This window comes from Pleuronectes platessa, chromosome 19 (genome assembly GCF_947347685.1).
Source record: "Pleuronectes platessa chromosome 19, fPlePla1.1, whole genome shotgun sequence".
NCBI lineage: Eukaryota > Metazoa > Chordata > Actinopteri > Pleuronectiformes > Pleuronectidae > Pleuronectes > Pleuronectes platessa.
The window spans coordinates 5,396,510-5,412,422 of NC_070644.1; the positions used below are offsets into that span (position 1 = coordinate 5,396,510).

Genomic DNA, 15,913 nt, shown 5'->3' on the forward strand with positions numbered 1-15,913 from the left:
GTTGTTTTTATATTGTTGTTTTAAGTTCAGTGCACCAACGAACAACACCAAGGCAATTTCCTGTATGTGCAATCATACTTGGCAATAAAAATAATTCTGATTCTGATTCTGATTCAGACATTATCTGGAGTTTTTACTAAGGTTCTGGATGGAGCAACTCCAGAGAGAGTCCGGAGCCTCTCACTCTGTCATTTGCATTCTCACATACAGCCCCTCCGCAGAATATTCATTAGTTCAGTGCCTGAGGTTTGAAAGCAGCGTATGATGTTTAATACCTGAGGTCGCAGGCGTCCATGGGCGGACTGTCCCTCTCGTCGGTGGGCTCAAAGGAAGTGGGACAGCTCATCTTGGCGAGGGCCTGGTCAGCAGGTGAGCTGTGGAGTTGGGGGCAGAGGTTTTCCGGACAGGGCGGGGGAGTGTCAGTGGTGAGCAGGAGATCGTGCGTGTCCAGGGCGTCCCATAACCCGCTGTCCGACCCTGTGCTGTCGCTCGTCACTCCACTGACGCTGTACGTGAGGTCAACATCATCCAGCTGAGGCAAAGGAAAGATGCATTGAGCTAAGAAAAATTGAGAAAACATTAAATTGGATGTTTGGAGAGAGTGGATGATGCACAACCTGCGTCTGATGTGGGGTTTTCTGATCGTTGATGTCGAACATGGAGAGCAGAGGGTCTGTGGCATGCTGGGTAAAATGGCTCTCGACTCCAGCGGACTTCACAGGATGATCATGTACTGTGATAAACACACAGCACAATCTCAGTTTAGTTCAAATAAATAAGGTTAAATAATCACCTGCCCCCCCCCCCCCCCCCCCATCCCCCTTCTCTTTCCCCATTTAATCATTGCTGGATGATTTACTGTCAACGAAAAAAGTTGAAAAGCCACTTGATTGTTATAATTCATCCTCCTGTTCGCTAGCAGCTGGTGAAACAACCAAACATTAAAAAAACTTCAGATTTCTTTATCAGATTTACTTCAGGTCTGATCTCCATTCTGGTACGATGTGATTTTGGTCAAACCATAATTTAATTGATCTTTCATCGCTTAAATGTCAAGGCTTAGAGTGAAGAAAGGGAAAGATAATGAGACAGCACACGACTCCCTGTTTGACCTTTCAAGCTTTGTTTTCACAGAACCCTCCACATATCACCGTAACCGGCAGGGTGCCTGTTTATGAGCGTGACCAAAGTGGATTATGGTCTTGCATTGAGTCGTACTCGCTTTCCTGTGTGAGGTTTGCTTGGGGATGTTTATCTGAGCTCACTAACATATTCAGAGATAAAGATCACTGTTTTAACACCATGTCACTCCTGTGATTAATATCACTGAAAAATCGCCTGTCTTCTGGAAAACCAATAATGCACATGTTGCATGAAAATTGCTTGAATAATGTCAATGAACAAAAGACTCAGAGGAAAACCTAATCCTTAAAATAATATGTCTCTAACTTCTCTAACTTTGAAGCTTTTATTGGTGAAACATGATCCTAAACAGAATATCTCTGGATTTTGAACCTTTGGACAAAGAAGTGGGAAACTGTTCATTTCGCTATTGTTTCTATTTTGTGGCATTTTGTAGATAAAACAGTAACTGATTAATTAAAATAGAAAATACAATTTGCAGCTCTACCCTATTATACACTTTACTATAATGTTGGGTGTGTAATCCATAAGAATACATAATAATGATTATCACATGTTTGGGCCTTAATGTAATCTGTACTAATCATTTTGGTTGTCAATTTATAATAGTGTAAAGAGTACAATTACTTTCATGTAATAAAGTCGAAGTACAATCAGCATAAAGTAAAGAACCTCAAAGTTTACTTAAGTAAAATAAAGTGAAGTTACCATAAACAGTATGTCTGTGTGTGCGTGTGTGTGTGTGTGTGTATGTGTGTGTGTGTGTGTGTGTGTGTGGTTGGATGGTATTTCTACTTTAACAATGTGGAAAATCACCTCTTGATTAGATGCCAATTTTATAGAACTCTGTGCACTTTCCAGCCAGACTTTGATGTCTGGATCAGCCGAGCCTGCACTAATGTAAAGGAAATCCTGGGCATCACAGAGGCATTTCCTCTCTGCTGCTCTCACACAGTGAAGACATTAGCACGGAGCTCAGACATGCAGCGCAGGACAAACTTCTTCTATCCAGTCATTGAATTGATCTGGTTTTCTGCCTGCTCTCATTTGATTCGCTCGAGATAAAATGCTCAGTGTGTGTGCAGTTTTATTAACAGAGAAAAAGGAAAATCTCCAATTTTAATTTAACGGTCAGTGAGGTACCGAAGCAGCATTAGTCTCAGCCGGTAGACTAATTGTCACACTGGTTAGCACCGAGTTATTTCATTGTTACTAGAGAAACCTTTGGGCCTGCAATATCTTCAATATTGAATAAAACGGACTGTGGTGGAGGGGCAGTGTGCCCTCAGGCAAGTTGAACATGTATTCTTCTAAACAACAGCAGCTCATACTCACTCAAACGCATATATATATATATATACCATACACGTGTACAAGTAATAAAGCAAATTCAGTTTTCATTTGATGAAAAAGACTATAAAGTCTTCATTGCAGATAAACCAGGCAGGATGAGCGCACAGTTCTCTTAACTTGCATTAGCTCTGGACGACACCTTTGTCCCACAGCAGCCCTGAGGCCTGTCTCTTCACAACAGAGGCCCTCAGCTCAACAGTGAGTTCGATGACTTGAGCAACAGCAGAAATCGACGATGTGCTTGAATGTGAGACACTGGGATCACTGCCCTCCCGTTTCCACTCATCAGTCCTCCACAGAGACAAACCACCATACACTCACACACACACAATCCAGTTTTACTGGCCCAAAGTTTACAGGCTCCATTCAGCAGCACCAGAGTCTCTTCCGATTTTACAGCAAACTCTTTTTTTCCTCCACAACAACACACAGGAAACTAGCATTCACAGTAACCGTGGCAACACCCGAAACAATCCTCACAATTTTTCCTTTTCAACTAGCCAGCGAGTGTCTGCGCTGGCTCAGCTCACGCAATCTTCCGTGTTCGCATGTGTTTAAAGAGATATCAAGGTTAACGTGTGTTGCTCTAAAATGTCAGCTTTTGTAAGACGAGGACATTGGAGCTTGTTAACACCCCCCACCCCCCTCGCTTCAAGTACACAGTGTGGGTGGAGGTTGTGACGGTGGTCGGTGGGGGGTTGGCAGGGCGACAGGCCAGAGTGGGGCATCTCCCAGCTCAGACAGAGTTTTTAGTTGGGACAAGCCTGACCCCATTCCTGTCTTTGTCCACAGTGACGGGGCAGATTCCTGCGCTCTCAGACTGTGTCATTGTGGAGGGCCGAGCAGGAAAAGACCCGACCTGCACCGTCCCGGGGACATAGCACGTCCGTTTGACCACAGAAAAAACTGCTTCTCTGTCCCACATGAGAGTGCATCCCTGTCTGTGTCCGTGAAGCAGTAGGTGTATTGATTTCCTATGATGTGATCCACAGCGCTGCATGCTGTGCCAGCACCACGAGAGAAAGGATCCAGTCAGGGCTTCTCAACCAGCTTAGTATGCATTGTTCCCACACCCTGCTGTTCAGCACAGCCACAAATATGTTGTTGTGTGTTTTTTCTTCTTTTTTTGGGGGATTACCCATTCATCATTTAAGCCAGATGTCGGGGTATTATTGCCATAATATTGAAATGCAAACTGTATTTAGGCCTGAACAAGTTACCATTGTGTCATAAATCCTTCAACTATTGTGAATCCTTGAGATAAATAAATAGAAGGGAGAGGAGAGAAGAGAAGAGAGGAGACGAGAAGAGGAGAGAAGAGGAGAGAAGAGAAGAGAAGAGAAGAGAAGAGAAGAGAAGAGAAGAGAAGAGAAGCATTACCAGATAATGACGATGGGTACTCTTTTACATCATCGTCATCGTCGTCCAAAGACAGAACAAGCTGCTCTTCAAAAACCTTTTAACAGAAACAAACCACAAAGGAAACATGAGTCTTAAGACAACTTAAGAAGTGTGTACTTGAAAACATCCAGAATGCACGTGAGATCCCGCAGCAAACTGAAGAGGCAAATCTCTAAACATACACAACACATAACCCACTCCCTACCACAGACCGGCACATACAATTGTAAGTACACTCACGTTGTCCACCAGCACGTGCTGTTCCACTCGCAGCTCCTTGCTAATGCCTGTGCAAAATAAAAAACATTTAACTAGAAGTTGATGCATGGCACCCTAACTCCTCCTCCTCCTCCTCCACAGGAGAGTCGTGTGGACGGCACAACATCAGGTCCTCTGGGTGTGACGCCACTAATGGAAACATGGCCAATGAGACGTTGAGCTCATCCAGAGCAGCGCGTCCAGAGGAAGAGCACATACTCCCCACTGGGCGCTCGTTATTTCGAGAGGATTAATGGACGGCTGCTGAAGTCCGGACCGGGTTAAGGTCAATACTGAGGAACACTTCCTGCTTCTCTGTGTGAGTCGATACTGCCATCTCTATGGTAACCAAAAAGAGTGGCCAAAGGTAAAGTGAGAGCTAAATGTGTGTGTGAGAGAGAGAGGCAGTGGTTCAGAACTCTGAACGAATCTTCTTCTTGGTGTGCGGTTGCATGCCAGCCTGAGCATGTCACCCCCAGGACAGAAAAAACCATCTGCCCCCTGAGTTTTCTCCGTAATCTCGGAGGAAGAGCAAACACACGTGTGGAGGAGCATGCTGGAAGTGTTTTCTTAGTCTCCTCAGGTTGTAAGTGATGGATGTCAGAGCGTACAAATGTTTGCTCGGCTGAACCTGTGGCGGTTCGCCTTCCACCTCTCGTCACTGACGTGTCTCTGCGCTCGCATACCGCCACTCGCAGACAGACAGCAAATATACATGAGCTGTCGGTGCAAACAGAGCTCGGTGTGACGTCTATACTTGAGGCCAAACTGGTAGTTATTTTTATTATTTGGTAATCTGATGATTGTTATTTTTGATGAGTCAAATAATCACTTAATCTCTGAAATGTCCTGGAAATAGTCAAAACAAAAGGGCCATGTCGTTTTCCCACAGCTCAATGAGACGTCTTTAAACTACTTGATTAGTCAAACCATATTCAGTCCTCTACCCTGTCAAACATTAAAACTCTTTCATAAATACATTAAACTGGTTATTGCAATTTGTCTGTCTGTTGATCAACTAATCCGTACATGTGTGCAGTCTACGCACTTGGATGCATGTCAATATGTGTGTGTTTTGCACTTGTATTTTATTTTCCTCAGCTCATGTTTCAGCCGTGCACAGGTAACATGGGACCAGCATGGGAGAACACGAGGGAGAACACGGATAATGCACGTGTCTGGATGAGGCTCGTGTCTCTCGTGCAGGTGTCTCGTGGGAGAACCAGACACTTGATTACAACTGACTACAATTACTTTTACTTCCTGTGGCACATAACGGACCAAAATCCAGTCTATCGTGTTTATTTACAACGTATTGCACAACCCCCCCCTGGTGCTTAAAGTATTTTTTATATTTAATTTTGTTTTTTACATTTTTTAAATATTTACACCTGGACAAATACACCATAGCAAAAATTCATTGTATGTGTAACCCTAACCCTAACCCTAACCTGATAAGAACAATAAGTCTGAAGATAATAAATGGCCACTAGAGAAAGGAATTCAAAATATAAATCTGCTTACCTTCATCAACAGAAAGGACTTCATCTTTACTTCTCTCCTCTTCCTCACTATCAGCTCTGAGCACACTGATCTGAAACAAAAGCAGACGTGATGTCAACACACTCATATAAAACGTTATACACGGAAACTGGCAATTCTATTATTTGGTCATGTTGCCACAATCACTGGTTAAAAATTTGCTTAGCTAAACAGGTAGATTTTGTGAAAATTCTGCGGTTTAAATAAAGCGTGTAAAACATAAATAAAGTTCACTATGCACATGCTACTGTCCAGGGGCAGATCCAGGGGGCCACTGGACCCAGGAGAAATCTGATAGGCCCCTGATGTGCCCCTGTCCCCTCTGTCTTTTTTAAGATAAACTAGTTACTAACAAAACAATAAATGTGATGATCTGTTAGGAATGTTTATTTCCTAAGCGCTCTGAAGGACACAATGTACTTGAACTAGGAGCAATTTTCAAAAAGTATTCAATGAAGTGCGGGTCTACTCAAAGCTATAGAGCTAATAGTAAACAGGAAATGACTTAAATGTGCACGCTACTGAATCAGGACTTGTGATTGGATGCTGAACATATAATTGGCCCCTCTGTATAAACTGTGGCCCCTTCATGGCCCCTGATTCAGAAAACTCCTAGATCTGCCATGGCTACTATCACTACAACCTGCCTTATCTTTTCATGTTAGCCTCTCTTTCCCTTTTGATTTACTGGCTGCCATAGCTCCAGTGTTTGTTTACCGTTACTGACTCAACTCTTATCGAAAGGTCAACTTGCAAGATAGAGGGTGTGAGACTCAAGTGTGTACTGTTTACAAAAGCCCAAACCAAAAACCAGCCCAAATGGTCTTATGGACAGCAACGGCACATGATGCCCAAAGGTCCACGGGAGGATTCATTAGTCACTTCTCTCCCATATGCAGAAGTATTCTTGAATCAAGGTTTTTCCCTGTGGCCTGCTCTCACCAGTCTGACAATGCTGTGGTCTTCCTGTCTGTCTCTCAGCACCATGATGTCGTCCTGAGGGCAGCTGCCGGGGGCCTGTCGCACAGTCAGGGTCAGAGAGTTTGTCCCGGGACAGAACCTCAGCGTGCGGGAGCTGTCGGACCACAGGCTACACACACCTGCAACGGGGCCGACTCCGGGACCCGCAGAGCTGATGAGGAGAGAAGAAGAAGCTCAATGCACCCTTAAGGAGAATAAAGATTATCAGCGGTGAGGTTGACACAAAGTGAATTTAATGAGAACAGAGAGGAGTCTGCTGTACGAATAAGCTTTTACTGAAGTCATCATGTGCTCTCATTGTTCTAACGCTTGTTTGATTTTGTCCTTACCGACAGGCTCTCGAGCTTTAGAGAGTGTTGGCAAACACCGGAAAAAATGTAGGTGTTTACATGAGCATTCTGTGTACATGTATGCTCTTTTTTCACTTGTCTACATGTTGCTCCTGTAGTGGTGGAGGAATAATATGCTACTTCAAATATTTTACAAAAATGTACTCATGTTAAAGTACAGCATCAACATTTCTTCTTGAGTAGAAGTAAGTACAATCATACATACATACACATACATGTTAACGTTTTAAGAAGAATAAGTATTTAAAGTAAAAGTAATTCCTGATTTTAGCCTATTCCCTAATGCAACTATCTATATCCTGTTTGATACGAGTAGAATACAGACTGTCATATACATAAAGAATGCTGCAGGTGATGCTGCTGAAAACATATCCATCCATTATCTACACCACTCATCCTCAGGGTCACAGGGGGAGCTGGAGCCAATCCCAGCTAACATTGCACGAGACGTGGTCGACAAATAGAGGTCAACCAATATTCACACATAAGGCATATAAACCTAACCCCAATCTGTAGGTCTTTGGACTGTGGGATGAAGCCGGTAAACTGTGAGGCTACAGTGCAAAACCTTAAATAATTGCTTTGTCATAAAAGAACGAATGTCTGAGTCTCGGCCGCGACCTCTTCAGAATATTTCAGGTGTTTCATCATCACCAGTGAGGCTGCTGCTGCAGGAGGAGGAGTTTAATGTTACATGCCCGTTCTGATTGGATCAATGGACCAATTCCCCTCTCCTTAATGATGACTTTTAGAAACATAAAAAAATACAATGTGAACATATAATGTATAAATGTGATGAAGTAGAAATCAGAGATATTTGCTGATATATGTCCGAGTTGTGCTTTTTAAATCATGTGTTGTTTTTAGCAGCTCATCAATATTATAAGAAAGGAGCAGCATGAGCTTCACTTTGGATAAAACGGTTCCAGACAGCTAAACTAGTTCAAGAAGTTCCCTTTAAAAGACGTCTGGAAGCCATTAAAAGGTGTCTGTCTGAGAACCTGAAGGAAACATAAACCTATATACACACACGTGGACAAAATTGTTGGTACCCTTCCGTTAAAGAAAGAAAAACCCACAATGTTTCCTGAAATAACTTGAAACTGACAAAAGTAATAATAAATAAAAATGTACTGACAATTATCTAATGAAAATCAGACATTGCTTTTTAATTGTGGTTCAACAGAATCTTTAAAAAAAACGAACTAATGAAAATGGCCTGAACAAAAATGATGGTACCCTTAACTCAATATTTTGTTGCACAGCGTTTTGAGGCAATCACTGCATCAAGCGATTTCTGTACCTCTCAATGAGACTTCTGCAGCTGCCAACAGGTATTTTGGCCCACTCCTCGTGAGCAAACTGCTCCAGCTGTCTCAGGTTTGAAGGGTGTCTTCTCCAGACTGCATGTTTCAGCTCCTTCCACAGATGTTCAATAGGATTTAGATCAGGGCTCATAAAAGGCCACTTCAGAATAGTCCTATTTTTCACTTTTAGTCATTCTTCTGTGTTTTTAGCTGTAATTTGGGGTCATTATCCTGTTGGAAGACCCATGACCTGCGACTGAGACCAAGCTTTCTGACACTGGGCAGCACATTTAGCTCCAGAATGCCTTGATAGTCTTGAGATTTTATTGTACCCTGCACAGATTCATGACAACCTGTGCCAGATGCAGCAAAGCAGCCCCAGAACATAACCGAGCCTCCTCCATGTTTCACAGTAGGTAGAGTGTTCTTCTCTTTGTATGCTTCATTTTTGCGTCTGTGAACATAGAGCTGAGTTGACTTGCCAAAAAGCTCCAGTTTTGTCTCATCTGTCCAAAGGACATTCTCCCAGAAGCATTGTGGCTTGTCGGTATGCATTTTGGCAAATTCCAGTCTAGTTTTTTATTATTTGCTTTCAACAGTAGTGTCCTCCTCGGTAGTCTTCCATGAAGTCCATTTTGGCTCAAACAGCGACGGATGGCATGATCTGACACTGATGGACCTTGACCTTGGAGTTTACCTCTAATCTCTTTGGAAGTTTCCTTGGTTACCATTCATATTAATCCGTCCCTTCATTTTGTCATAAATTTTCCTAATGCGGCCACGTCCAGGGAGATTGGTTACAATGTCGGATTTTCATTACTTAATTTTCTGTAAATTTTTATTTATTATTACTTTTGTCAGTTTCAAGATATTTCATGAAACATTGGGGTTTTTTCTTTCTTTAACAGAAGGGTACCAAAAATTGTGTCCACGTGTGTATATAGCTTTGCTTTACAGTCTCTCAATTAGGGAGTGGACAACATATACTGTAACTTACGCTGCCAGCACCCTGAACACGGCATGTTGTCCGTCCCTCTGAGCCAGCTGCAGAGGGGTGTCTCCCTCCTGATTGGGCGAGGTCAACGCCCTTTGACCTCTCGGTTGGTGAATTAAGAAACGGGAGAGATGGACCAAACCCAGACGCACCGCCAGGTGAAGCAGGGTTTCTTTGGGCTGAATCTCAGCAACTAGAGAGAGAGATAAAGAAGTGGGAGATACAAGCAGATATATATATATATAAATGCATTAAATTCAAAAAAGTTGTTAAGTAACACTAAAGTCGTTTTCAGACATGATTTCGCATGATGTCCAAAGAATTGGGACGTGACTGTATGCAGGTGAGGGCTGGTGCAGCAGGAGGCAGCACGTAATGTACTAATTGTGCTGCGGAGATCACATCACATAGACACACTTTTTATTCTGGAGATATTTGTTATGTTTTTATTTTATATATTTACTTGCTCACGGTGAATCCTGCGGAGGATCTCCTGCAGTGTTCTGACATCGGCTCCTCCGGACATTGTGTGGACTCTACTGGCCGGAGAAAGTCGTTACCACTCCTCCTGAGAATGTCCGGAGGATCTCCAGAGTTCAGTGCAGCTTCAAATAAGTGAATGTCTCTACTTCAGGTGAATGAACTCACTAAACACACTGCTTGAGGACAACAAGCCCTACATTACTCTATCAGCCTCAACCGAGAGGAGATGTACGGATGATCTGCTACGTACAGAATGTATGGTATGTGTGGTATAGACACATTGTACAGATGGAGGAAAGACAGGCTCTTGGTCATATAAGGTCCACAGCTTATCGATAAAGTTACTACCTGGAAAAACTGGATTGTTTCCTCTGAGTCGACACCTGCTGTGAAACATTTGCTGCCTCGTGCCTCGTGTGTAAGTGCCAAACAATCCTGGTTCCCTGTGATTCTGGATGATGCTTTAACGTGCACATTCTACATGTTCACGGTGACTGATAACTGTTTAGCAAACGCAATTATTGTTTTGTGAGCACCATGTGAACGACTGTGGTGGTCCATCTTTGGCCCTTCCCTGTTAATGTGGGTGTGTGGGTGCAGTTGCCATGGCACCATCTTTAAAACGATGATGCAGAAGAACTCAACCATAGTTTTTATCTTTTTAATCTGTGCCCTGAGTTGAACTGAAACAGCCCGTCACCTCCAAAATGGCGGAGCTAATCATGACCCAGTTTTGACTGAGTTAGAGGAGCCAATGCTGAACATGCTCTTCATGCAAAGTTCGCAACACAAGAATGTCATTGTCACACCGACCAGTAAACACTGACAGAGTGGGAGCCGACTGCTACTTTGCATTTTCAGCACACCCGTGTTTTGCATGGACATGCAGTGTTTTCTATGCAACGCATGCACATACTGTATAACGAGAGGGCTTTCAACGGGGGGCTGAACAGACAGGTACATTTGTTATGGGCTCCAGTCTGTATCTGCAAAGATTTAGCTTTTTTACAAAGGCAATAAGTTACTGTACCATCGACAGTATACAAGCTGTGCAGTAAAGTTTCCATCCTAGGGTGGGTGGGCTTTAAAATGTATAATCATATCAATAAACCTATGTTTAATATGACCTAAGACCATTGGCACACTGCTTGTATTTCACTTTTCTGAATAATGCTTTGAAATAATTAAACATCGTAAAAAACAACACAGGTTCTGAGGCCAGACGCCAGGAACAACTCGGAGCGAGGTGCAGAGGGGGATTGTGGGGGATGATTTAATAGACACAGAGGTCTGCAAGACAACCCTAATCTGACGGAGGAGGAATAATGGCAGTAATTGCTCCGTCTTTGGAGCACACCGGCCTCTGCCTGGCTGGTCTGGCACATCATGTGATGAACGGGCCGGGCTGTACGGTCAGATCTCATGTTGGGTCTGAAACCTGCTGAACAGCCGAGCCCCGCCGCAGTGATATTAACCCGAAGGTCTGACCAACTGTAGTTCACATGTTAAAGGGTATAATAAAAACACGTTTTCTCATTACTTATTACTTATTAACCTACATCTAGTGATATCTATGGAAATGGTTTGGGCTCAAATTTTGCCAGGTTTTGAAATATCTGAGGTTATGAGATTTTCTTTGTAACGAGAAATGTATAAACGGATCTTTAATCCTCTTCAGTTACTTCCATCCACCCATTAGCTCTACTGATGAAGGGTTGCAAGATGGCCGGAGCCAATCCCAGGTGACATTGGGGGCGAGAGGCGGGGTACACCCAGCATGCAAAGAATAACATCCATTCACGCTTGCATTCACACCTGCGGGTGGGAGTGTGAGGTGGTTAGCTATGCACCTCTCTCCCTCTCTCTCTCTCTGTCTCTCTCTCTCTATGTTACTGTTATTGTGGATGACAGTTGCCATATCTTAGTAGCTTGACACAAGTTAGAGGGACATTTTGATGATGAACATGACAAAGGGCACAAAGTTTAAATAATGTTAGTGTGGATATCAAAAGTCGGAATGCAGCCTGCGTGCAGAATGGACCTATAAACAAGATCCCTCTAGCAACACCGAGAAATGAATGTAGGTATTGCAGACATGAATCTCTGACATTTGACCTCTGAGGCCGCTAGGATCTGAGGCCCGAATCCTTCATTCTTCTGACAGACTAAAATGAATCCACATAATTTGTGCAGGACTCAAACCTCCATGTGCTAGAGGGCGCCCCCACATATGGAGGTCCGAGTCCTCCTGCAGCATGATGTATACAGTACAATAGGAAATCTGTGCTTTAGAAGTGTCAGAACGTATCAGTAACAGGGCAGCTCTCACTAAAGACTCTACACATTTACCTTCCCTTTGCTGACAGTCAGTGTTTCTCCACTGCTGAGGGTAATCCATGTTGGCCATCGCCTGTGCGATCTTCTCATCCAGCTGCCTGAGACCCGCTTCTTTGCCTCTACTTTCTCTGAGCTGCACCTCCTCTGCATCACCCTCATCGCGGTCTAACCCTCCAACAGAGAGCTCCTCTTCAGGCAGCAGGGGAAACCTCTTCAGGACCTCCAGGTAGCTCTGGGTGCCGAGCTGCTCCCTGTGTGCACTCAGGTACTCTGCTGCTTCCTGGGCAACGTCCCTGACGTATTCAAGAGATGTTTTACCCTCGCACGGCCTGACTCGGTCCTCTGCATAAAAGTAGGATGTGACAGAGACAACCTCCACAAGGTCGTGACCTATTGGGAGACAGAAAGGTTCGTGACAGATCTTTGGAGTCACATAGGAATAGCTGTGTCTCAATTAAGGGGCTGCATCCTTCATGTACTGAACCCACAAAGAGAGCGATGGCCGAATCGAAATGAGACGGTCCGTTCTACTGAGGCTTTCCGTGATCAGCGTCATCAGCTCGTCCCCTCCCCTCATTGCTGTTGACTCACAACGAGAAAGTTTGATTGCCCTTGTTTTATTCAAATATACCGTTGTTTCCTTGTTTATTGAATAGAGGCTTTATACTCAGACGCAAGCGCCATTACCTCTTTGAAAAACTGTTTGACCTTGAAGTACTGTAATGAATCCTGGGATGGTCTGGGCCTGGAAGGATCGAACCGATGGAGCCAACCTATAATCACCGCGCAATCGGACAAATGCAGCCTCTGGTCGATGCAGCCATTAAATTGAGGCACAGCTAAATACAGGCAGTGAATGAAACCTGGGTGTTGTTAAGGAGACTGAGAGACTTACCGGGAACTGTGAAGCAAAGGCTCATCCCATCATCTCCTCTTTTCGCTGCCGTCACATGTGTTAGTCTGGAGCCTTGAACAACAGCATAAAACTCTGCGTCTTCAGGAGCGCCGGCTGGTAACTTCACATTGGCCTCCACTTGTCCCTGAGACAGGAAAAAAGAAAATCCATCCATTTCAGTTTACAACACAAGCAAAGTGAATTATTGTCAATAAAATCGAGGCCAGTGGCTCCAGTTTGAGGTGGAATTAAGGAAGGAGACTAGGCTAAACTGTTTTCTTTGGAAGGAAACTGTCTTCTGTGGTCACCCCGCTGACACCGTCTGATCTACTTCAGTCAATTTCACAAAGTTCACAGTCATTCTTGTAGTGGATGGAGGGAGGAAAAATGGGGCAGCAGCGGGGGGAAAAAAGAAGAAGAAAGACACCAGTCATTTTCTCACAATGGGGGAGAGCTGCACCCCACTGAGCGTCTACTTCATGATCCACCTTCTTAATGAGATTCATTATTTCAGTTTCATCAGTGGCCTTGTTTTTTTTCATCGACCTCGTATGAACTCTACTGTTTTCTTCGTCACCTCAAAGACGTCCACAATCAGATTGTGAAATTCTAGGATTCAGATCATAACATATGGATAGACTTACTAGAAGTCATTTTCTTTGCAGTGTTGTTAAATGTGGTTGTGGTGTTTACTTTGTTTCTGAGGGTTTGTTCTTTGCCTGGTGGGTGAGTTATTACATCCACCAAGGACATTATGTTTTCGCCTGTGTCTCTTTGCTTGTTTGTGTCTCAGTTGGCAGGATTAGGCAAAAACTAAAGTACAGTTTACCACAAAACTTGGTGGAAAGATGTGACGGGTCAGGAAAGAATCAAATACAAGTGCGGATCCAAATACAAATGTAGATCTAGTGAATTTAAATGAAGTTTCATAAGGGGACTGATGAAACTTCTTGAACAGTATTGGCTTACTGTTCAAGATTGCCTTTAGACAAGAGGTTCATCTTTCCTTTTAATGATTGACACTTAATTTGCATTTTGAAACATTTACAGCATGTGACAAATATCTAATGGTAGAACAGCTATCGGTATTATAGTCTGTACATGGAAATGGAAATTATAGAAATGCTTAAAACAGACGGACGAAACTCGGAAATAAAATAAATTATAAAGGAAAATAATAAGGACACACAAATCCATGCCAAGCTACAGCATTTGTCGACACTCAGCGATATCATACAGGTTCATCTTGATGTTGCATCTGCCAACACGTGTTTGGATTTAATTTTATCTGTTCTTAAGTGTTACAGTGTCCATGACATGTAGCTTAAATAGCTTTGATAGGAAAAGATTAAAAAAATATACTGAGACATACTGATTACAGAAGACATGGAGGGCAAGACAAGCAGAAAGATTAGATTACACAGCTCGTGTTGTGTCAAGATTTTCTCTCTGTTACCCACAGCAGTCAATGCATCTCACGTGTTTCTGTAGGATAGCAAAATGTAGGGTTATGTGAGTATTCAGTTATGTACGAAAAAAAATCTATATATAACATATCCTGTCCTCAACGTTTATATAGACGTGCTAACAATAGAAACCAGGACTGAGTTCACCTCCTCTGGTGACTGAACTCTGTAATACAGTTTATCTTTTGCGAGGGATCACATACTTGAAGTTCCAAGCTTGTGCAATTTTATCTTCTGTTTTTCTTGTGCTCAGCTGAGGGCTCTCTCTTGTGATTTATGGGCCGTCCCTTAATTCACTCTTATTGTTAGCACTTTTAGGCGGAGGCATCCATCATGTTCAAATATATTTTTAGTGCCTGCATCATCTTATCGTTTAAAAGAAAGCAGCTGTTTCTCTCTTTGCGGCGTCTCTGTGCATCGCTGTGGTCCAGAGTCTTAACAGTTTAGCAGGATCTCACTAAATACAAGGGGCCCAAGGCACACACAGGTGACAATTACAGTGTAGAGTGTGCATGGATTAAATATAATCGAAGGTATTATTACACAAGACTAGGAGCCACGCTACAGCAGCAGGGTGAGGCTGTACATGAGCACAGCAGCAAGAAAATATTCCCACCGTGATGATGCTTTCATGCTGTTTCCCATGTTGTTCCCCCCATGTGGTTCGAATGACTTTATCTTTTACTAGTATTTTGCAGCAGTACTAATATTTACTTTTTGGCCATTCGTCTGGATGAAATAAACATGATTCTAGATTTGGATATTGAAGACTGTTTGGAACAGAATACAATTTAAAGTAAAAGTAGAGCTGGGGTTAATGGGGATGTCGCCTGACGTTTGCTGTTCTTTCCCTTGAGTTTACATTATGCTAATTATTCTGGACGTACTCAGGGGTAAATGTAATTTCAGGCCAAAGATTTCTCACACAACCTCCAAGGGAAAGGCCATATGCTCCTGGTTAACGAATCTATAATGGGGTTAACCGAACGTAAAGTCTGCAATACACACTGAATATTAACATTGACATCAGTCTCCTTTTGTCCTCACTGTGTCTATGAACTCTACAGGAGGCTTTGAAAAGTTGCTTCTTTGAGTCTATAGTCCAGCGTCATAATGGAGGTTTGACTCAAGCTGCAGCTTCTGCGCACTAAGTGGTGAGCGGCAGGACCACTTAGTGCGCACTTAGCACTGTTAATGTTATCACTGATTGTTTTTCCACAAAATGTAAAGATTAGATGTCGGTCCTTGGTTTGGGCAGCCATTCGGATTCCAGACTAATATAGACACAAGGAATCCAGCTGGAAAAGTAAAAGACTCATTTCTACAGTAAGTTAATTTAACATTTAAGAAATGGATGAAGTTTATTTTGCAATAGTTAGCATAAACTTGTACAGAGATCTGGT

At 43.1% G+C, this 15,913-nt stretch overlaps 1 protein-coding gene across 1 annotated transcript in view; it reads right to left on the reverse strand.

Annotated features, from left to right (window-relative positions):
* Positions 1 to 15,913, reverse strand: part of arhgef28a (Rho guanine nucleotide exchange factor (GEF) 28a) — a 50,837-nt gene that overhangs the window by 24,434 nt on the left and 10,490 nt on the right. The window contains exons 3-11 of the mRNA XM_053411267.1: positions 13,045 to 13,189; positions 12,162 to 12,539; positions 9,333 to 9,522; positions 6,640 to 6,829; positions 5,680 to 5,749; positions 4,138 to 4,184; positions 3,877 to 3,952; positions 618 to 733; positions 276 to 532 (exon numbers count right to left, since the gene is read on the reverse strand). Coding sequence (XP_053267242.1) covers positions 276 to 532; positions 618 to 733; positions 3,877 to 3,952; positions 4,138 to 4,184; positions 5,680 to 5,749; positions 6,640 to 6,829; positions 9,333 to 9,522; positions 12,162 to 12,539; positions 13,045 to 13,189 — 1,469 coding nt within the window. The remainder of the gene's footprint in view (positions 1 to 275; positions 533 to 617; positions 734 to 3,876; positions 3,953 to 4,137; positions 4,185 to 5,679; positions 5,750 to 6,639; positions 6,830 to 9,332; positions 9,523 to 12,161; positions 12,540 to 13,044; positions 13,190 to 15,913) is intronic.